This window comes from Zalophus californianus, chromosome 9 (assembly GCF_009762305.2).
Source record: "Zalophus californianus isolate mZalCal1 chromosome 9, mZalCal1.pri.v2, whole genome shotgun sequence".
Classification (NCBI taxonomy): Eukaryota; Metazoa; Chordata; class Mammalia; order Carnivora; family Otariidae; genus Zalophus; species Zalophus californianus.
In genome coordinates this window covers 124,678,561-124,702,320 of record NC_045603.1, presented here as the reverse complement: position 1 = coordinate 124,702,320, position 23,760 = coordinate 124,678,561, and the positions used below count along the sequence as shown (strand labels likewise).

At 40.1% G+C, this 23,760-nt stretch overlaps 1 protein-coding gene across 1 annotated transcript in view; it reads right to left on the bottom strand.

The window, feature by feature from the left end:
- Positions 1-23,760, bottom strand: part of CUBN (cubilin) — a 265,132-nt gene that overhangs the window by 108,454 nt on the left and 132,918 nt on the right. The window contains exons 32-36 of the mRNA XM_027595548.2: positions 11,245-11,404; positions 9,370-9,483; positions 7,340-7,450; positions 5,870-5,998; positions 4,733-4,865 (exon numbers count right to left, since the gene is read on the bottom strand). Coding sequence (XP_027451349.2) covers positions 4,733-4,865; positions 5,870-5,998; positions 7,340-7,450; positions 9,370-9,483; positions 11,245-11,404 — 647 coding nt within the window. The remainder of the gene's footprint in view (positions 1-4,732; positions 4,866-5,869; positions 5,999-7,339; positions 7,451-9,369; positions 9,484-11,244; positions 11,405-23,760) is intronic.

Here is a 23,760-nt window from a genome sequence, read left to right as displayed (position 1 = left end):
GGAGCCTGCTCTCATCACTTTGTTTCACATTACAGTGAAGCATTTTCCAGGGAAACAAGACAAGAAAAAGAGGGAAAGATTGTAAGGACTGGAAAGAAGAGCTGTAAATTAATATTCAGGAGGGTTCATTCATTGACAAATATTTATTGTGCACTTTAATGTGTCAGGTCCCCTTCTAGGCACTAAAGATACAGCAGTAGAAAAGAGAAAAACATCTTTGTCATTCTAGAGAATACAATGGCTGCTGGATAAGATATGCAAAAATAAATCGGGTTTCCCTAAACCTGCAAACAAAAATTTAGAAACTGCAACTTAGTCAACGTTTACTCAACAAACAATTTTTACTCTCTTCTATATTGCCCGACACTGTCATGGGGGTTGGACAATGCAGAACATAGAGAATGTTCCTCCCTTTCAGGATCTTCTATTCAAGAAGGAAAGATAGATAATAAATAAGTAGACATAAAATGAGGTAGTGATCAGAGGAAAAAATAATTTAAGGGGGTATTATTTTTGGTAAGGTGGCCAGGTCACATAAATGGATGCCATTTTCCAACAGCAACAACCGAAAAAAGGTGTCTAGCTATAAGACCTCTATTTAAAAAATGTGAAAGTTTAACAAAGGACATAAAAGAGGACCAAAATAAATGCAGAGATATTCCAAATTCAAGAATATGAAGAGTCAATAAAGATCCTTCTAAAAATTAATGTATAAATTCAATGTAATTCCCATCCAATCCATAAGTATGATTCCATTTACATAAAACACAAAACAAAAAGCAATACTATGTAGTGTACATGGAGGTGTATAGATATAGATGTTATCCATATTATACACATATAGTATATATAGTAAAATGATAAAAACATTTATGGAAGTGATACACGTGCAATTCAAGATACAGGTTAACTCTGTGTTGAACAAGTAAGGGGGACTTTTGCTGCCCTGTAACATTTTATTAATTTAAAATTAATTTTTAAAGAAACAATAATGTAATGGTTAAAAAAAGAAACATAGAGAAAGCATATGCAAACTATTCCTTTTCCAGAAGTAATTGGAGGGAGTTTTCGCTGAGAAGAGGCAAGACAAGATAAAAAGGAGAAAGAATGACCTAGAAAGACCATAGAGAAGAAAATGTCAGAAAGGGGGGGGGGGGGGAAGTCTCGAGAAGAGAAAACTTAACTTCTCTACTGAGTGTATTTTTCAGTCAATGCTCAACATTGTGATTTCACATGATAAGTAAGTAGAGTGCTCTCCTGAGGCTCTGTCTCAGCTAATGAATTAGGATGACAGACCACCAGTCTGGAGGTTCTGGGCACCTCAAGCCCCTCTATGGGACGAATGTATCAGGCACACTTCCAAGCATTCACTGCCAAGCATAGGGCTGGAACAAACAAGTCATACTTGCTCTACCATTGCTTCTCGAGCCAGATACTAGCTTTGGTAGGTCTCTAGCCAAACAGTGAGTCTGTGGCTCTCATGATCCCAACAAGGTGAGTTACTACAATATAGATTGTCTGTATCGATAGTCTAGACACAGCTTTAGCAGCAAGCTATGATCAGAAACTTAGTAGCAGAAGAAATCAGGAAAAATCCTCCAGATTTTTCTAAGCAGACCACACATTTGTTCTTACCCCCCATTGTCTTCCTTGACAATTTACTCTTTATAATACAAAGTTTCTATCGACAATCACTTCTGGCAAGCAATTGTTATGAATCCATATTTAGGATGACTGCCACGTTTAGCACTTAAATTCAATCTTGGTTTCATTATCCATAACATTATCAATAAGGTGAGATATGCTGAAATTGCTTTGTTTTGGTTTGGTTTTGTTTCTCAGAAAGTAGGAAGGGAAGAAAGGGAGATCATTTGCCTCCGCGGGTGATTTACATGAAATCAAATCTAAATCTTTCTGCTCAAAAGTACAATACGTGGTCCAGCAGCATCAACACGGCCTGAGAGCTTTTTTAAATGAAGAATCAAGACCCACCAACCAATTAAATCAGAATGTAGATTTTAGCAAGATCCCATATGATCAGTATGTACATTTAAGTTCAGTCCAATGGTCCAGAAGATTACTAAGTGAAGGTCTTTTCTGTTTGAGTACTGCACTGGTATAAACCAGTGCCAAATCACAGAAAAGACATTTTATTAAAAAACGAGGGTAGGATGATACTTACAAGAATCAAATTAAACTTTCTGAAAAGCTTATTGTTTTCTTGGAAGTCTTTGTTTTAGGCCAGTACATTTTATAAGCAAATCTACCCTCTTTCCAAATACTTTGGCTGAGATCTCTTAGTAAAAATATGATGGGGAACAAAAATAGTACAATCACTGTTTCTCATTATCTCATTTTGATTCTTGAACCAAGATCAATCACTTTCGAAAAGCACTCTGCAAGCATAAAATATATTTTCTGTTAATCCCTTTAAATATCTATTTTACAAAAAACTCCTTTTTAGATTCTATTTCTCCCCCCTCCTTTTTGTTACAGATTCAATCATAATTTCTCCAGTTTTTCTCCTTACTCAATTTCACCACAGTGTCCACAATTCAAACCCCATGGTTTTGAACTTGACGTATTCCATATGCTCCTCACACAACCCAGGGGCATGTTTCCAAGCACCCATCTGGATACAGTTTAGACCAGGGCAGAAATAACTCACAGGCCTTGCCATAAACCCCTTCTCATTATCCTCTACATAAAGAGGAACATCTTGCATTCTACAAAATTTATTTTAAAAATAAAAATCAAGCAAGTAACACAAAATAATCAAAATTAACTTCTTATGGACAAGAAAGGAAAAAGCTGAGTCGTTAAGATTTGTCTATATGATAATTAGGATTTAGTGTCCGTTAAACAGTAAAATGAACGAAACTAGCTTTTTGTGTTTATCTCCTATCTTCTAGAAAGAGCTCAGCATCATCCATTTGGATTTAACCGTGAACTGCCACACAAGGTATTTTAGAAACGGCAGGGTGAGGTAATTTAACATTCACTGACCATCTGGTATGCATCAACCTTGTGCTATGCATTTTACATCTGATATCCTAAACTCTAATGGTGGCCCTTACATGTATATGATTATCCCCTATAGATGGAATGAATCTCTAGGTTTTAAATAAATAGCTTCTTGGCATTAATTTATTAGTAACTCGTCAACAAATGGGATGTCTGTCTTAAACATTCCCTGTACCTGGCTCGGTTCCTGTCACTCACTGAACATCAAATTAGTCAACAATGTAAATGTGGTAGAGACTAGAAAAAGACCAAGAAAGAAGCCTTGTTATTTGGCAGTTAGGAGTCCTCGTAAGCCACCTGAAGGACTTTGAACTTTGTCGTAAGAACAATAATCCTGTTTTATTCATTCATATTATCATTATATATAAAGCATCCGGCCTGGGAGTCACGTGTGCTGACTATGTGAGCACACAGTAGGGGCTTAAAAATACTTATTGGATAAAAGAAGACATATATATCAGGTGAAACTTATATATATATATAGATAGATAGATTTCTTCCCATACAGAACTTTAAGCTTCTAGTTAAGACAAAAATGAACAGAAACTTCTTTCTCATGTGGCAGCTTAACCTTGCATTGCCTTCCAGGCACTCAGAGGGTGTCTTTGTGTTAACACAATACCACTTGCACCCTGAAGAGGCACTGTCTGATTGATGGACTGAAAAAAAGCGACTTCAGATGTTTGCACGGGGTCCACGAATGGGACTGTTCTTGCATTTTTTAAAATCCTTTCTTAAATAAATAAATAAAAATAAAATCCTTTCTTGATGCACAGAATGGCATGTCTAGGAGAAGAGCAAGACTTTTTTGAATAAGGCCGGTGTCCTCAAAATAACCCTCTTGTCTCAAAGGTAAGTTATGTATTCTATTTCTTCAAAAACAGAATTAGAATCCAAAATGATGCCCAATAATATGTGATATGATATAATAAGTGACTTTTAATTTAAAATGGCAATTTAAATACCAAAATCATTTAACTCCATATTCGTTAAGTGTCTTGCACCAGTACAGTATATCACAGGGGACCTCTCCACTGACTCATCAAAAAGACTCATGTCACTTACCATGTGCTTTTCACTACCTACTTCTCGAAAAACACATTATTGTTGTTAATATTTATTCTAGACCACTCTGAATGTGGCAGGATTCTACTACTGATTCCATATCCATAGTCCATATTCAAAAGGTCTTACAGTTCAATTAGGAACATACCAGTGATTTTACAAACCAACCATTAAGCTCCTGAAAACTTCCAGAATCATTGTTCTGGAGGTAGAGCAGAAGGTAAGGTGGATTGGGGTATAGGGGAAAGGAAGGCTTCATCGTGATGGGGATTTCTGCTGGAAGAAAGAATGTTCGTATTTCTCTGGAAGACTCTAAATGTGTCTAGTTCAAAAAAAGATACAGTTACTGTTCTCTGAAAATAAACATTCCACAAATTAATGCAAAGAGCCTAGGCATATCTTCCTCATAATGTTAGGCAGGGCTCTAGAACCATTCTCAAGAGAATTTTAATGCCATTTATAACCCAAACTATGACTAAACAGAGGAAATTTGGAAACAGACTTCCTAAAGTTCCCACCAGGTTCTCTAACAGTTGCTTGGACACACATGCTGTTAGTTGTCCATTCTATTAGTAACCGTGCTTCCTTCCTGCAGACTCATTCACACTGAAACAATACACCATAAAAAAAAAAAAGGATTTACATAAAAGACAGCTGGAGCTGGTTGCCAGGGGAACTGACAATGTTCCAGACACATTCCACATTAGAGGGATAAACTTCCGGGTAGCCAGGGCTGTTGAAGATGCCTTCAGCCATGTGGAAGGTTCCACCACAAGCTGGAAGAAAAAAGAAACAAAGTGAGTGCCAGAGCAAAGACCGAATGCAAGATACAGTAAGATGAAGGAGAAAGAACACGGGAGGAGCTGTTAGCAGCAGCAAGATATCCTATTTCCTTTTCCAATTAAAAAAAAAAAAATCCATGTCATATATCATCAGGAAAAGATTCTGAAGACTGAAAACTGTAAGCCACAGGATATGGTAGGTCAGAAGGAACCTCTGTAGTTTCTCTTCTAAAAGCCTTTTCTTGCCATGAACTATAACTTTATGTAATAAAAGACATATTTTAATCCCACAACCGCTCAGTATTTCTGCTCAGGATGATTTTCGACGCTAGCCTCAAACTGAAGGCAGTATTCCAGCTTTTCCCTCTCCAGAGAACACCGAAATGCAGACACAGAAATTCCAGGTGTCCTGTGCTTTTAACTGCTAATAACGAGGAGCCGGCAGCTGACCAACAGCACAGCTCCGTCTGGCAGAGCCGGCGCTGGGTGGCTTCTCTCTCGCCTCCTGCCTACATGCCACCATCCATCCTGCCACAGGTGACAACACCCAGACCTGCCTGAGCCCAGCGGGGAGGCCAGGGAGATGGGAGAACAGTGCTGTCCATTCATAAGAGATGCCAATGGACACTGTCGGTCAGGGGCTGCCTTAACAGACGCGTCATGAAGGAGACCGCTGATTGTTCCAAGATCATCCCAACCAATTCTCCCTCCTTCCAGAGCTCACTATTAGCAGCATGAGGCAGAAGAGCCAAGGTATGGAAATACCCCAAGCGTCCGTCAGTAGATGAAGGGACAAGGAAGATGTGGTACAGAGTTTACTACTGCTAGAATTTATAACAAGTAGGTGAATCTAAATTGGAAGACAGTAAGGTTAGTCAGAGAGGTGATCTCAGGAAACTAGCTCCCAATTCTGAAGGTGTAACAGTCCCAAATAACAAACCAAGGCTGTCTACCACGTTTCCCTTAATCTGGTAGCACCATTGGCTACCTTATCTTACCGGATGATGATGCAGCATATGTGGCATGGAAACCTTCGGAATTCACTCGAGAATCAGAGACGAACCTCAGCGTCAGAGCATGGCTGAAGGAAGTGATGGGATGGGGCATGGAGGTGCCACAGTAGCGGCCTAAATGAGATCATGACAAGGAGAGTGAACGCCACATGGCACAGGCTACTGTTTCTAGTAACCACAAGAGACCAAAGCTAAGAAGAAGAAATCACTACTCGGAGAATTTAAATCAGGGCTGGTGTTTGAGACAATGCCTGAGAATTAAATATAAATTATAAATACAAGTATAGGAGAGATGATTTATAAACATGTTGAAGAGCATTAGAGGGAGGTAAGAAAAATGTAGCTCCAAATGTAACTAATGCTAAAAACTCCAGCACAGTAGGGTCCTGCACAAAGAAATGCGCTAACACTTAAAAGCAATGTCTTATAGCTTAAAAAAAAAAAAAAAAAGTGTGGATGCTGGAGCCAGAATACATGGGTTCAACTCCTAGCTCGGCCATTTGCTAGCTGCACGACCTGAAACAAGTCGCCTAAGTTCTCTGTGCCTCAGTTTCCCCACTGGAGAAAAGAGACTATCAATGATAATGAAACCTCTATCATAAGGGTATGAGGATTAACGGGGTTACTATTTATAAAGTTCTTAGAATAGTACCCAGCACAAGTTAAGTGGTAAGTAAGTGTTTGTTAAATAATATACCCTCATCCTTGGTCAAGTGCTCACAGAAAAATACGCCAAGTCATACAATCAGGAGTGCACAGAGCAGAAAGTATTCAAGTGCCCACTATTGTCTCTGGCACTGTTCTGGCCACTGGGAATAAAGCAGTGAGCAAAACAAAGTCCCTCCTCTGATGGAGTTTGTGCAGGATAAGAAACTTGTATGATGAAGTTCGAATACGAGTCACTCATGAGAAAGTTTAAATAACCTGAGAGCCTTTTACTTGAAGATATTTCAGAAACTAGATAGCGGCAATCTTTAATTTTACGGGGATGCCCTACAATCAGAATTCCAGTGTGTGTGTGTGTTTGTTGCTTTATTTTTTGCTTTGTTTATTTATTGTTTCATTCATTCATTCATTCCTCTGTTGCTTCTACTGAGGACAAAACCAGAAGAAACACTCAATCTGAATATAAGAACTGGTCATATATTAACAAGAAATTTCTCACAGAATGCTATCGAATGCCAGTGACTACATTTCACTGCTATCTGAAGCAGCTGCAATTTTCAAATTAAAAGACAAACACATAAACCATTCACGTCCTTGAATATGAACAAGCTGTGTTTCTTGAACCCCACATTAAATCCTGCTTTCTTACTCTCTAATTATTTTTACTTGGCTTATGCTGCCCTTGGTATCTACTGGAAACGTTCTAACCTGGAAAGACAGCATATGCATATGTCAATCTATAAATAAAACCCAGCCAGGGCCACGGAGAAGGGGTAAGAGCTGCCGTACCTCGGAGGGGCGCATCGTCATAATCACCATCCAAAATTTCTATAAAGTCTTTTGTACACGTTGTGCTGCTTTCGAGTCCAAAGTGGTCAAAGGAGAGGGTAATGTGGTTGACTGTAGGAAAAGGAGAAGAGACTAGTATAAAGTCCTGACAAAAAAAAAAAAAAAAACATTCAGGGAGAGAGATTTTACCTCTGATCATTTACTATGCTGGTTCTCCAGCAGGGAAGCATTGCTTTTGGTTCCTCTGAAGGATGACAGAATCAACGTTTTTTGAAAATGCCTGTAGAGTTTGAAATGCTGATAGTGGTAAATAAAAGGGCCCTTGGGTATTATGTTCCTTCCACGGAGACCACAGGGAGTGTCTTGTTGGAATATATGGTCTTTACACCTTTTATATCAGCCATTGCTGGGTTCCTCTCGGAAGCACTTTTCTCAATAGATTAGTCTGCTGACTTGTAAATGAGACACTCTTAGCTCCCTGGCATGCAGAGCCTCGCTCTCTTCGCTCTCTTTGGTTCACTTGAAGGCCAAAGCCAGGGCCCTAGAGGTTTGTAGTCATTTAGAAAGAAAGTTTTGAATTCCTTGCAGAATGGCAAGTGCCTGGGTGCGTTTTTCTTTTGCTCTTCTTCCAAAGTCCCTAATCTTCAGAATAGGATCTTTTCCTACTAATGTCTTTGAACCAGTGAGACCTTTCATCTAAATGCTTTACAACTCATTAGAAATTATCCTTACATGCAAAACTGCTCAGCTCAAGGCAGGGGGCTTCTTTATGGAAGGCTTAGTTTCTGGCTGGCTGGCAACTTTCTTTGGCTAAGGATTACTTCACCATCCCCCAGATCATATGCATGTCAATAAAGACATTCTTTTGTTAACTCTTAACATCCCTAGGAGAAGTGGTAGAGAATATTTCACTCAAATTCTTCATTTTTTAGATTAGCTAAATGGGGCCTCATTAGCTTAAGTGATTCGCTTATTGTCACAAAGGTCATTGTAATTATAAAGAACTTAATGCCTTTCCTACATTATGTCTGAAATCATAAATTTTTCCTGAAAAACTGAAGGAAAGGCAGGACTCATCTGAAACAGGATTCATATGGCCCCAGGGTCACCCTCTTTGCAAGGTATTTTACTCTGAGTCCTTACGGGGTCTCCTCATTTTCTCTGTCTCTAAAGTGTGGACAGTAATACTTACCACCAGGTTGTTACCAGGTCAAAAAATAAGATTCTATAATTTTTATTTTTATTTTTATTTTTAAAGATTTTTATTTATTTATTTGACAGAGAGAGAGACACAGTGAGAGCAGGAACACAAGCAGGGGGAGTGGGAGGGGGAGAAGCAGGCTTCCCGCTGAGCAGGGAGCCCGATGTGGGGCTCGAACCCAGGACCCTGGGATCATGACCTGAGCCGAAGGCAGACGCTTAACGACTGAGCCACCCAGGCGCCCAAGATTCTATAATTTTTAAAAGAAAATAATGTAAGCACTTTTAAAATGTTTCTTCCAGGCTTGTGCTAGAATTTTTTTTAATACAGGCATTACACCAGAGACCAGGTTTTACAATTAGCTTCCACTTAGACCGAAGATCAACATGCTCATGGCACTGCACTCCCAAACTATGAGTTATTAATTTTTCAGTCTATGGCTCTTAGTATTCATTTGGTCATTTAGCAACTGTCCTGAGCGTCCACCACACTCAAGTCACAGGTGTCAAAAACTATTTATCAATTATTTTTGCTCACTCCCAATTTCGCATGCCTGTCAATACAGCAAGGTTGTAAGAGGTGTTTTCCCCCCTTTGTTAGGCCTTGAACCTTAATTTTTTTAATTAAGAATAAAAGGTAAAAATTACTTTTCTACCAGATTAGGAAATGCTTATTTCACTTGCACATCAAGAATGGGAACTTCCATGAAAAGAAGAGGAAGCCCATCAATTGTTAGCACCAAGGAGATAAGAACATGAGTCATAGACGGACTTTCCCACAGACACCATCCATCCCGGATTCCTTTTCTTTTTTTCTTTTTGTTACTTACATGGAGGTTGAGCTTGAATTATCCAGCTGCAGTTCTGATTGTTTGGATACTTGGCAGGGAACAATGGAGAGGATATAGTATCAAATGAGTTGGTGAGGATGTAGCTTCCACAGGCTGAGAAACGCACAAACACACACACACACACACACACACGTCAGGTACTTTTGATATCTACAGACTGTACAAAACAATGATTTGATGAGTAAAAACATAAATGATTTTCTCCTATTTCTGAAATGCATGCCAAGGAAGTACTCTGCCAAGGAAGCTGCACATAAACCATGAGAAAGTAGAAATGCGCTGTACATTTATAACAATATCCTTCAATTGCAGGAAGTGGGGAGTGGCAGAGAACAACAGATTAAATGGCTATGAATTGCCTGAATCATTCAAACAAGACTCTATTATCGATTCACTTACTCTGCCCACTCATAAATTATAGGGATAACCTCTTTATGAGCACGTTCTTTTTTTTTTTTTTTTTTAGGAAAATAAATAGTCAATTGAACAAGACTGCCTAAGGATGGCTATGTATTATCAGAGAAGTACAAAGCTTTCACCAGCGTAGAAAAGAGAGTCTGTGGCCGGCTGGAGAGAATAAGGGCTGTCTCACAGACAGGATGGTAGCTGAAGGAGGAACCGGGGCTGGGGAAGAGTAGTCCAGACAGCCGGTGGCCTGGGCTGAGACACAGACGAGGGTCAGGCCTGCGACGACACAGACTTGGCTGAAGTGTGGCTCTCCTGAGGGCTGTTGGAAGTGATGCCGGAAAAAGGACTGGGGCAGGTTCCAGGGCCCTTAGGTAACATCTGAAGGAAATGGGGCTCCATTCTCTAGGCAGTACGGAGCCAGGACAGATCAATGGAGCGCTCAAAGGCATGACCACAGTGCAGCTTTTGTGAGCTGACTTTGGAGGAAGATGGGGAAAGGGTGGGTGAGTTGGAGGAGGCTTTATAATAATCCAGTGGAGACCTACTGAGGACATTGTTTACTCTGAAGCAAACCATAAGTAATTAATTAAATGAAAAATGAAATTTGTTCAGAAACTATTCATTTCTTCAGGGAGTGACTGATTTATGCATTCTGTCTTGTTCCAAAGTCTACAATGCATCTTTGGGACACCTCGATCCAGAAACCATCCCTAGGCAGGGCTCTTTACTATAGGATACAAGCAATCCCCAAATAGACTAAGTGACTAAATGGCCCACACTTATTTGAAATGACAAGGACCAGCTGAGTAAAACTCAGAGGCACATTGAAACCAACCAACAACTCCTCCCGCTCTAGGTTCCATCTCTGACAGTGGGATAAAGCGTCCATCTCTAAGAATAGCCAGATGAAAGGCAATGGGTGAAAAGGTGGAGTACGATGAACTGAGAAGTGGTGATTTAATAATGAAAACAATGGAAAACAACACTGGTTCCTCAGGTGGACAAGGGCAGGACTCAGAAATGAGGGCACCAGGGACCTCGAGGGATAGAATATGACTCTACATTACAAGCAAGTCTTGTCATTTATGATGGAGTATCTCCTCCCAGCATAAAATCTTGGATAAATGCTAGTTTATCTACTAATAAATGAATTTGGACACTTTTTTTACAGTGACTCTCGTATTAAAAATACTTTTGAAGTATTATTCTGAAAGCTTGCTTGAGAGATACACAGATCCAAAGGAAGTTAGCATCATCTGTTAGCCCCGAGTAAGTGTAAAGGATGAAGAGCTGGATAGTTCCTTTGTTCTATTTAAATAGAACTGTCAAGGAGAAAGTGGGGACCAGTTTCTGAGGCCTCGCCTCATGTCACTGTAGCACTAAAAAGGACCTCCGGAGCAGATGGCTGGTGCCTCAAGGAGACACACAGATACACGAGGCACCTGCCTTGCCTGAAGTGAGCTCGGAAGCCCCTGCTCTGTCTGGAAGGGCCGGACTGAAATCGCAGAAAGAGGCTGTTTCCCGAAGAGGTGATGGGGTTAGCCAGCAGCTGTCTTCCACACACACGGGCAAGGCGGGTAGTCGTGGTGCTTAAACCATCGTATGCCTACGAAGAAAAACAACAGGGAAAATAGTGATTCAGAGAACTTCAGATTTACATCTAGGAGGCCCATATTCCATGGGCCATCGACACATGGGTGAATTAGTGGAAAACAACACATTCACTGGATCTTTAGGTCACCATTACATCCCTGGATATTTTTATTTGTTTATTTATTTAAGATTTTATTTATTTTTTGAGAGAGCGAGCGCGTGCACACATGCACGCGCACATGAGCAGGGAGGTGGTGCAGAGGGAGAGAATCTTCAAGCAGACCCCTCACTGAGCATAGGGCCGGACTTAGGGCTCAATCTCACCACCCTGAGATCACCACCTGAGCCAAAGCCAAGAGGAGGACGCTTAACTGACTGCGCTACCCCAGCGCCCCGTCCCTGGATATTTTTATAAATGCCTTCACTTTCACAGCCCTCTTTCCTCCCCTGACCCCACTGCCTCACATCAAGGGCCATCCCCACAACATGAAATGTCTGATGCAAGAATGAATATAGGAACCAATAGACGAGAAATAAGGAGGAGTAACCATTTGTTTTCAGAAACCCAACATTTGCTGGAACTTACTGCTTTTCATAGGGTAGTGGTCAAGAAGGAAGAGGAATGGCAGAATTCTTTCAAATGATACAGTGATGTGAGCCTAACTTAGAAAATTATCTAAATAATAATAAAAAAAAGTATTAGGCTCTATGTCTGCCCAGTGCAATGTTGGGGCTTAAGCTGACCCTCCATAGGTACTAATGGAATAGAGTTGACATTACATGTACCCAAATCACTGTACTGGTTTGTGAAATTGAAGCTTGATTTCCTCAGAGCTCAGTGGTCTGCTGTGAAGTTTTTGACACTCTTATGTGTAAATGGGGGAGTTCCTTTTCTTTGGATGATAACAATAATGTCAACCATTCATTAAGTGCTTACTACCTGCTGGAAACTGGTTCAGCCTTTCATATACACTATCCCATTTTCTTCTCCCCAAATGCCTTCCATTTTTAAGAAGACAATTGCTACATATAAAGAGCAAATTGTGTGGCCGACTTACACAATTCTTAAGAGGGAGGAGGTCATGTTGAACCAGACAGCTAGATCCTAAAGTCCAGAACTGAAACTCTCATATTGTCTAATGCAAGGTCTCAATTAAGCAATATAGATGCATCAACTGGTAACCAGCAGAGTGGGATTAAAATACAAAGTTAGAATATGGCTGTTTCACTCAAGATAAATTGTCATTTATATTTCATAAGAAAGTCTTGGGAAAAAATAGAAAGTTCAGGGATTTGATACAGGGAAGTCTCACACAAATTACTTTAAAATATCTAGGGATGATTAAAATCAGTGTTCTCCTTAGCACACAAGTATGATTGGGAGGCAATGCTCAGTGTAGTTCATATAAGCACATGAACCAAGCATCAATAAGATGTTTAACTGTCTACTGAGGAACTAAAACTTTCACAATAATGAATTTTAAATAAATGTGGTTCTGAAACATCACCTCTCTTTTTTTCTTTTTCTTTGTCTTATTTAATGTTCAAGCTTTAAACAAATAAATAAAACTTTAAAACTGATTTTTATTCAAATTTAAAAACTGATTCAAAACTCTGGGGCACCTGGGTGGTTCAGCGGGTTAAGTGTCTGACTTTTGATCTCAGCTCAGGTCTTGACCTCAGGGTTGTGAGTTCAAGCCCCACACTGGAGGCTGGGTATAGAGCCTATTTAAAAAAAAATTGATTTAAAACTCAATTGCATTTTCATAACCAAGTCAAATTACAGTTTCCAATCTGGTATGACTACTCCTTTTAAACATGTTGAACACCATCAATAGTACTCAAAACAACATATAAGTCATCCTTACAAAACCTCTCACTACATTTATACTTTAACCTACTCTCAAATGTTACCACTTGGTTTAATACAAAACTTTATTATTTCTATACTTGGCTTTATACTTTCCTAAGCTTATGCAGATATAACATCCTAAGATTTCAGTAATGTTATATTAATACTGTCTTGCTTTAAAGAATACCTTCTAGAATGCCTTATAAGTCTGGAGAATATGCCAATTCACTCTTGGTCAGGACTACCTGCATACATCTTTTTGCTTCTCTCGTGGTGATTTGTTTGTTTAGCACAGCATGTCTCATACTTTAGTGGAATACTGGGGTTCTGTGAGGTTTATAGACTCCCCTACCAAAAAAAACCACTACCAACAGAAAACAACACACACTCTGAGGATTTTTACAAGTCCATATACTCACAAAAGCAAGACTCTTCTAGTCTCCTTTCTTTCTCCCCAAGTTCAGAGGCCTAGTGAGTAAGTAGGTATTGTTCCTTCCTTTTCTAAATGGCTGTAATCCTCTTAAGGCAAAACAGTCAGGTAGAAATGTAAGGCTAGAAGGTTCAGAGAGTCACATGAATGAGCCATTTCCCTGGGGATTACATCTTCCAGGGGGTCTCCGTGTTTCCCAACTTCCCCGCACCCCCCCCAACCCCAATCTTGGAATCAAAGGGTCTTGGCTGCACTTCATATGCCTGGGGCTTTGCTTTGCAGGAAAGGGATCTGAGGCAGAAGGTTTCCAAATGTCCCTGAATCAAATTATATACCAGTGACACCCTACATTTGAGTAGCACGTTGTAATTTTATAAGCACCATCACAAACATCCTAACCTCATCCTCAACACCATCTGATTTTTTTTTTAATGAAGAAAGTGAGGCTTAACAAGTATGCTAGCTATTAAAGTGTTGCCTCATCCAATATAAGCTAGTAACTCATCCAAGATCATACAGATAGTGAGGAGTAGAGTCAGGAACTTATTTCTTCTCTTCCCAAATTCTATGTTATATTACGTCACTTCTCTTTAAAATGCTCATGATAGTTATTAAGTTATATATACCGAATTGTCACTTTATGAAAGTATAAGACCTCAGATTTTCAAAGAAACAATTGATTTTTTGAAAAGTTTAGAATAGCAATTCTTTTATTTGAGACTATTCCTAACACTTGTAATATCAAATAAATTTAAGTTTTAATTAATAAAATTATAAGAAAAAACTGCAAGGGAAAAAATATGAGAAACCTTGCTCCCATATATGTAAAATTCTAAAGTCATGAAAATTATCAATATGCAATTACTTCCATTTAGTTCCCAAGGCAGAACTCGCAAATTATATTACTATTGGCTACACATATAACATAGTCGCATAATTTATAGATATATAATTCTTATTGAAGTCTATGGCCAAAAGTTTTCTAGACCTAAGAATTGGGTTTCTGATCTGTTGTTCCAGTGGTAAAAGTCAGAGAAATACACAAAAACAAAACCCCAAAAACCTGTACATTTCTATTAATTCTTCTCTAGATGACAATAGTAAAATTTTGAAGTTGAATCCACAAAAGAAAAAGTGGCCACCATCCCTGAAAGTTCCAACTACAGGGGCTCTAAAAACAAAGGCATATCTGGTTAAGTGGTAATTCCTACAAGAAGTTAATCAGTGTCTTTACAAAGTATTCAGAGTTTTGTCAAGTTTCCAGATACCAACACATACCTTCAAAATACCTAAACTTGGGGCACCTGGGTGGCATGGTTGGTTAAATGACCAACTCTTGGTTTTGGTTCAGTCTTGATCTCAGGGTCATCATAAGAAATGTGTTGGGCTCTGTGCTCAGTGGGGAGTCTGCTTGAATATTCTCTCCCTCTGCCCACACCCCTCCTCCCTCTCTCTAAAATAAATAAATAAATCTTTTTTAAAAAAAATACGTAAACATATTTATCACATGAAAATAGGAGACTTGCTAAAAGAGTAGAATCTGGCACATAACAGAAAATAAATGTTTGATGTACAGATGAGTTCCATATATAAGAGTATATGGGCCTCTAAGAATAGAGGACTAAAAATAAGGGAAAGCCCAGAGTTAAGAACTAACTCTCCTCTCTCTCTCATGGATTGGAATGTAGAAATGCATAGCAGGCATGACAGTGGGTAAAAGAGGCTATTCACAGTGGGAAAGAGGTCAATTGGGGCTGCTTTCTGGGCAGGCTTTTTACATTCCGGGCCCCAGTGGCAGTGGAGGAGGGTCTGATCACAGGGCACTGGCCACACCACACACACAGCTCCTGGTGCCCTTCTTACTGGCTGTGCCAACCTGTTGCCAACACAGCCAGAGCACACAGAGGCAGAAGGTGAGCCAAGGACATCAGACCTGTCCCCAAAGCCCAGAGTATTCAGGACACATGACATTATGGCACTATGGGAATCCTCCATACTCTAAGTTCTACCCAGAAGTTAGAACTGAGCCAAACATTTATGAATTTTAATAGCTGATGCTTTAATATCTTAAGGAGATTTGGGGAATATCAACCCTGTTTTGAAGGCAAGTGTCAACTCCAGCATTAGGTGACACTGGGGTGAGGAGCCATTCAGGTATGAGACTAGCATCCCTTTATGATGCCACGTATAGAAGCCTGGGGTCAGAGTCCTAAGCGCTGGTAATCTGAGAAAATAAAGGGAACTTTGGCCTTCCCAGATACTTACTGATGATAGAAATATGTGTGACTGACACGAGGAGATAACTCATATTGCTCATCAGAATTAAATGAGTGCAAAGATACAAAGTACTTACAATGCTTCCTGGCACATAGCAAGTACTCGAGAGATATTAGTCTCTATTATGAAAGTGAGACAAAGAGAAAGTTAAATCGCTGTTTAAGACATGAATAAAAGTAGGAAGCTATGGAAGCAAAAATGAAAAGAGGTCTGAGGGTGGGGGTTTGTCCACTAATATGAATGAGGTTGGAGCCTGGGCAGGGCACATAATCCATGGAGATTACCTAATGGGGACTGTGGGGGTGGGAGGTGGGGGTATCTTTTGATCTGGCTCCAAGTGATTCATGCCCTTGTGTAATCTCCTCCCTTTCCCAGAATATGGGCTAGACCCACTGACTTGCTTCTAATAAATAGATAAGTGTCCAAAGTGATGGGATGTCACGTCCATGACTAGGTTACAAAAGATCGACTCTTCCATCTTGTCAGCTCTCCCTCTTGCTGGCCCTCTCTGAAGCAAGCTCCTATGCTGTAAGACACCCAGCAGAGAGGCCTGCCCGGTGAGGAGCTGAGGGAGGCCTACAGCCCGTTATCTGCCATGAGCCAAATCCACTGAATCCTGCCAACAACCCTGTGAGTGAGCTAGGAAAGAGCCAGGTAAGGAGCACTGGCATTCCTAACCCACAGAAAGTATCAATGCTATTGTTTTAAGGCATTAGGTTTTGGGGAAATTTGTTATTCAGCAATAGATAACTAATGCAGGAGGTGTGAAACGAAGGAGTAAGGAAGGAATGAACAGTGGAGTCTTCAGGATAAGGATGTCTAATATCACGTTAGATCTTCGTTGCTGTGCTGCTCTTTGCAGTAATCACCTGCCAGTCTTGAAATAGTTAGTCAAAGTCTACTACACAAAAGAACCTCAAGTTTGTGGTATTTTGGAGAAATAAAGAAAAAAACTGTAAATTCCAACATTCTCTCACAAGGGAGAGAGAGAAAGCAAAAGGCCATAAGAAGAAAGAGAGGGCTTGAAAAGTGAACAGTGGCAAGAGATGGCCATCAGGGTGACCTCCTCTCTTCTCTATGCAGAAATTCTGAAAAATATTATAGAGAATAATGGGTTTCCTGAGTCTCCTTTTCCACACCTGGAGTGATCAACCACTGAAAACTCTACTGAAAGAAGCAAAAATTACTCATGAACTTAGTGACTTGGAGGTCACTGGAGGTCTAATGAGTTGCCAGGGCGTGATGATGGGCAGACACTGAGTGCACTGAGCTGTGTGTGCAAAAGGGAGAAATGAAGACAGTGTGACACCTTCACTTCCCTTTTAATAGTTGGTTCTCCCAGGGATGGAGGGAGGAGTCACTGAAGTAACACGCGCTGCCTGGCACATGAGAAACATTCAGGGAATCCAGTTGCCCTTCGGGGGAATCCCACCCTTTTCTTTCTTTGTTTCTGCCTTTGTTCTTTGGAAAGTAAGGCTATCACAAATTGTTCAAGAATTTATAGGATCCATTAATGTATCAGTTGAGTATCCAGCCTAGTTCAGGAAAGGCAGTGATTTTAAATCTATGTTCCTCCCCAAGGTCCCCAGGTCATGATCTCAGGGTCACGGGGTTGAGCCCTGCATTGGGGCTCTGTGCTCAGTGGAGAGTCTGCTTGGGACTTTCTCTCCTTCTCCCTCTGCCCCTCACCCACCAAAATAAATAAATATTTTTTTAAAGGGTGTAGATATCCATGGTTAGCTCAAACCACACTGTTCATGTCCTTTCAGTTGCATGACTTTTGCTGACAGGCAATGCACAGATTCTGGCCCATCTGACATTTTCCATCAGAACAAGTAAGGCCCAGGGGGCAGTGCACTGATCTTAGATTCAGAACACGTGGGAAGCACAGAGACCTTATGGTCAGAACACCTGGAAGCATTCTGTTCTTAGAGCCTGGACACCTAGACTTGAGAGCTGGGTTGACCTCTGGTATTAGTTTCCTTGCCAAGGCACTTTAGAAGCTTGTGGTTATCATTTCATCATCTTAAAAATGGAGGTAGAGAATTCCTCCCTGCCTCATCATTGTAAAGCTCAAATAGGACATTGTGCTGAAAGTTCAGTGGAAATTATATAGTATGGATGGGAAGGTGAGTTTCTCCAATTCATTATAGGAATTATCATACATTCATTTTGAGTGGAATTTGGCAACATAGGGTAAATGTAAAAGCTAGCACTTTAACTTCAACGTGTCTCCCCGAGGGAAACTCTTGCATTATTGCATTCAGAAATTTGTATAAAAATGTCCATAGCTGTAAGAGTTGCAACAGCCAAATATTGGAAGCAATCTGATTGTACATTAATGGCAAAAAGTGTATGTGATTTGTGGTATACTCATGAAATTGAATATTATAGGGTGGCAAAAAGAATGCATTAGGTCTGAACGCATTACAGCATAGGCAAATGTTAAAAATGGAACTTTGAGTGCAAAGAGCAAATGGAAGGATATTGTATTGTGTGCTATTATTTTCATTAACTTTTGAAACATGCAAAATAATATTGTATACTGTATATGAAAAAGTATAAAAAATGAAAAAGTATAAAAATAGCCATGGGAATAATAAACCCAAATTCCATAAGTGGTTTCCTCCAAGATAAGAATAGGGAGAAGTATCAGTGTGTGGGCTATACACGGAACTTCACTGTCTCCTGAGTAATTCATTTGTTTTGGGAAGAAAAAGAACTTGAAGCAGATATGACAAAATATTACAACTTGGCAAGTCTGGACAGTGAAATGATTTTGTTCATTATATACTCTCCATGCAGTATACAATCCATGCTTTCCAAATACTTAAAATATTTCATAACAGAGTGTTCAGTAAAGAAAAGAGCATTTATATCAAGGAAATAATATTTTCACATATAAATGTGCTCTTCATAGCATTATTATAATAAAAAAAGAAGTAATCAAAATGGTCAATAATAAGCCAGTGGTTAAATGAGTTCTAGTATGTCCGTATAATTGATTATCTACCCAAATAAACTATTTTTAAGGAGAAACATATTAAATAATGGTAAGTGAAAAAAGTAGGATTCAAAATGAAGTGTGGTGTTACCTTAACTGTCTATGTTTATGTGTGCATAAGCATGCATGTGTATGTTTGGATAGGTATGTTTGTGTAGGAAATAAGCCAAAATGTTTAACAGTTTGTCCTTATACTGCAATATTACAGATGGCATTAATTTCTTTTTTCTTCTTTTCTGTATTTCAGAAATTTAATATGAGGAACATATAAAACCTTTAAATACCATACATATTTAAAATATTTAAGTGTGTGCCAGTCAGACATGTAAATAAATGATTCTGTACAAAGACAAGAAAGTACGCCATTCCTCCAACAGTACCGTGCTAGCTAAGCCAGATGGTTACTAATGCCACTTAATCTGGCCTTTTGCTGCCTGACAGGAATGTAGTCATTCCTGATATGGGTTCTGTTCTAAGAGCTCCACGACAGTTGTTGGTTGGCTGATATCTCCGACTGTACCACAGACCCCTCTCCAGGCTGTAGGCTTATCTATCCCGTGGCATTCCAAGTCATCACTGCTTGGATGGCCCCACAAACCTTGAACGTCAGTGTCTCAGACTGAAGTCATCTTCCCTCCCCTAATTCCTCCTTCACCTCATTTCTTGCCTCAGACCTCTCCCGTATCCCCCAAATCCAGGGGATCTTTACGTTCTGTCAATTCTCTCTCCAAGGTCTCTCCTGGGTCCCTCCGGCCACTCCCCGCTCCCCCCCCATCGTGGGGCCTTCTCTGGGTGAGGGACCTCACCACCTCCCACCTTGGTCACCACGGCAGGCTGAAGTTTTCCGTGCCTAAATTTGTGTCTCCTTTAACTTGGGTTCCCAACAACGGCACTGCAGTGCACTTTTTATAAAATGTAAAATGTGATACAAGAAAGCCGAGGTTCCCCATCCTGTAAAATATTGCACCAGGTAAAGATAAGCTTTGGTTAGAGTGAAAGAGCAAGTGTCTGACCCGGATGCAGCGCACAGCACCGAGCCCGAAGCCCCCTGCCCACTGATCTGATCCACACGCTGGCTGACCCAGTGACTCATGATCACCTCACTGAGATCGTCAGCACTCACAGTCCGAAGCATATGACTGAGCGGGGGAAAATGAATGTTAGTTTCCTCAGTAATATTTGCATTTTCTATTCCTTCAGATCATGTTGGAGAGTAGGAAGTAGGAAAGCATTTCTATGGCCTCTCCTACTTTCTGGCTTTACGAAATTGCATCTCTCTCAGGGAGGAAATAAACCCACTGAATGTGTGGGTTAAAATCTATTACAAGCCAGAGTAAGAGGAAAGTCTTTTAATTCAAAGGCAAAACACACAGCATGTTTTATAATCCTTCAAAGTACGACAGTGTTTGGCCTGAGCTTCAGAGTTGAGCTTTCCACGCAAACAAATCGTGAATGTATACGAATAGATATGTGTGTATGACTATCCTCTTGTTTTCATTTTCTGCTCTACTATTTTTTTCCTTCTGAACTCATCTGTGAATCTTCTGGAAGGTATTAAAATAACACATTTATGAGGTGACACAATTCACTGAGATGACAGAGTGGAGAATGTGTGAAAAAATTATAATAGTTTAAGATTTTAAAGAATATTAAGGTAAGATAAAATGAGTCTGTTCATAACTAATAAGGATAGTTAGCAATGAACTTTGGATTATGGATCCAGTTCTGTGTACCTATGGTTCACAGTTTTTAAAAAGATAAGACCTTTAATGTAGTATTAGTAGTAATAGAAGCAGTAGGAGTAGTAATAGAAAAATGAGGAGTAACAATTAACATTTATCTGTACAAGACACTGTGCTAAATGCTTTATTTTTAAAAAAATTCAATTCTTCTTCCAATTCCACTTTATAGTTGGTAAAATTGAGACTCAGAAAGCAGAACTTGCTTAGTCACACACTAAGCAGTGTAGAGCCAGTATATGAATCCCATCTGTGGGACATCTGAGCAATTATCATGAAACCAACTGAAAAGATAAAATCCAGTTTTATTCATTGAGAATAGACTATTGAGAGATCATGATTCTCTGAAGGTAAGCGTTATGTCCATGATCTCCGAGAAAGATAATCATGGGAGCTCAGGAAATAGAATGGAAATGTCTCATTTATTTAGACCTGCAATAAAGCATCCTCAGTGGCACTGGGGAAAGTCTTATTTGGGGCCCCCATGGATTTCAGAGCAGTTGGCACCTGTCATGCATTCCATCCCACTGAACATGCATGGGATTCCTAGCATGGCTAATTCAGCAGACTGTGTAACAAAGGACACAATGTCCAGGACCAATAAATAAACCTAAAATGTATATCCCTGATCCCTAAACTCGGTTTTCCAATTTGATTCAGATATAAATCCACTTCTTGTCCTTTTCTGGTCTAAAAAACCACAACCTGTCTGGTCTAGTATGGCCTCCTCTCTCACCTGGGCCTGGCTTTATTTGGTTTTCAACCCAGTCTTTACCTTTTATTTCATTTTTAACTCCCTGCAACATATGTCTACTGCTTTGGATTGCCTTAAAGATGATCAGGGGGAAGGATAAGATATGTGGGGTACAGAAGAGATCATTTACATAGGGGTAAAATGTCAATTTGGCGGATGAGAGTCTCTAAAATATTTTCACGCGCTACACGTGGTGGTGTAGCTGTTAATGGAATTCCCATTTGGAATGGGAACGTCTCCAAGATAGAGGAAATATTAAGTGATAGGGAGGGGGAATCCCTTAGGAAAATATCCAAGCTGTTAAAGTCATAAGTGTATGTGAGGAAGGAAATGAAAATATTACTCATTATAGCAGCTTTTCTTGGGGGGGGGAGGGGGAGGAAGTGTGGGGTTCCTCAGTGGGTGATGGTTGCCGGCTCCACACCTCTGAGATTAAACACCAGGTTAGGGGCGCCTAGGTGGCTCAGCTGTTAAGCGTCTGACTTTGGTTCAGGTCATGATCCCAGGGTCCGGGGATCCATCCCCCACATCGATCCCCCACATCGATCCCTCACATCGATCCTCCGCATGGATCCCCCGCATCAGCCTCCCTGTTCTGCAGGAAGCCTGCTTCTCCCTCTCCCACTCCCCCTGCTTGTGTTCCTGCTCTCACTCTCTCTCTCTCTGTCAAATAAATAAATAAAATCGTTAAAAAATAAAAACAAAAAATAAATAAACACCAGGTTAAATACACAGCCGCCATGCATCTCACCTCAGGACTTTGTCACCCCTATTCCTTTGTTGTACATTAGTGCCCTTGGTCTTCAATTTTTACAGATTATAACCTCTAGTAATTTGTCATTGTTGCAAGCAATAATTCAAAGATTACTGGAAATGTTGATAGGAAAAGACATCCCAGAAGCTCATTTTGTTTTCACAAATAAACAAGCGTTTAGGGAGACTGTGAGCTGAAATGCAAACAAAACCAAACAAAGCCTGTGCCCGCAGATCCAGAACTGTGGCTTCAAACTCAGTTATGCTTTGCTTTGGGGATGTAGAACATTGGCACAGTTTTTGGTGACTAATTTGGCACTGCAAGGGCAAAATGGCTAGGCAGCTTATCAAAAGCAAGTCACAGAACAAAACGTTTTAAAGAAATCATCGGAGATTGTCCTCCAGTAGCAAATGGAAACTAAACTTTCTGTGGGGAAAAGTGAGGGAGAAAGGGAAGAAATGGAGGCAGGGAGAGACTGATTTTTTGTCATGGATTTATTTGTAAAACAATAACTATTTAAAGAACCGCTTCCATTGTCTCTTTGAAGCACTGAGTTCTATTATTCCTGTGTCTATTTGCTCTGTTTTGGAAAAGATCTATGTTTTAAAAGAAAACATATCATGGGTAGTGTCCAAAAAATAAAAAATAAAACAAAATATGGATTCCGTGTTCTGTGTTTGCCCTGCTCCGCCCTGTGCCTTACTGTCAAATTATGTGAACAACAGCAGACTCCTTGGCTTTGGGTGGGAGTAGGGGGTCTGGTCTTCTTCACTTCAAATCATACACTTTGTTTTCTTTCTCCTCCATCGGCACACAAAGCTTCAGAAAGAAAACAGTTACTCACCAAGTGCCCCCATTTTTTTGTACTAGGCTCTGTTAGCCCTAATATATATTTTCTCCAAACAAGAGGCTGGATCTGGACTGTGTTCTGCTTCTTTTATCTGCTTCTGACTGATTCTCACAAGGCAGACATTCCATTGTGCTGAGCAAAAAGGATGCTGAAATCGGAGGGCAGGAGTCTCCAGGGCCCCCACTAGAGCACCAGAACCGACCTCTCCCGCCCTCACACTGAGCTACCACCAGCATTTCTCAGAGATCGATAAGAGCTTGCAGAGCTACATGGATTTAAGGCTCGGAAGAGAGACTCTAATTAAGCAATTAAACTGTCAGTCGGAGGTCACTTTAATACTCAGCCTTCATGAAAGGCAACATAATGGAGCCATTTTCGTGCTGACCATACAGAGTCATGCCCAACCAGTGGGTTCCACTACTGCCTTAGCAAGAAATACTCACAATGTGTCATTCAGGAGAGCCTGAGGTTAATTACACTAGCCACTCAAAAGGGACTGAGCAGAAAGTGCAAACATATTACCAAATTAGTTGCGACCTAAGCACCAGTTGAGCTTTCTGATTAGCTCCCCACAATGCCATCACCATTTCAATATAAGTCAGAAAATTCGGTTTCTCTCTCTTTTTTCATTACAGCTGCATGAAATTCTAGAAAACACACTTCTGGGATGTTATCTAAGTTCTCATATGGCTCAAAATAGTGAGACTGT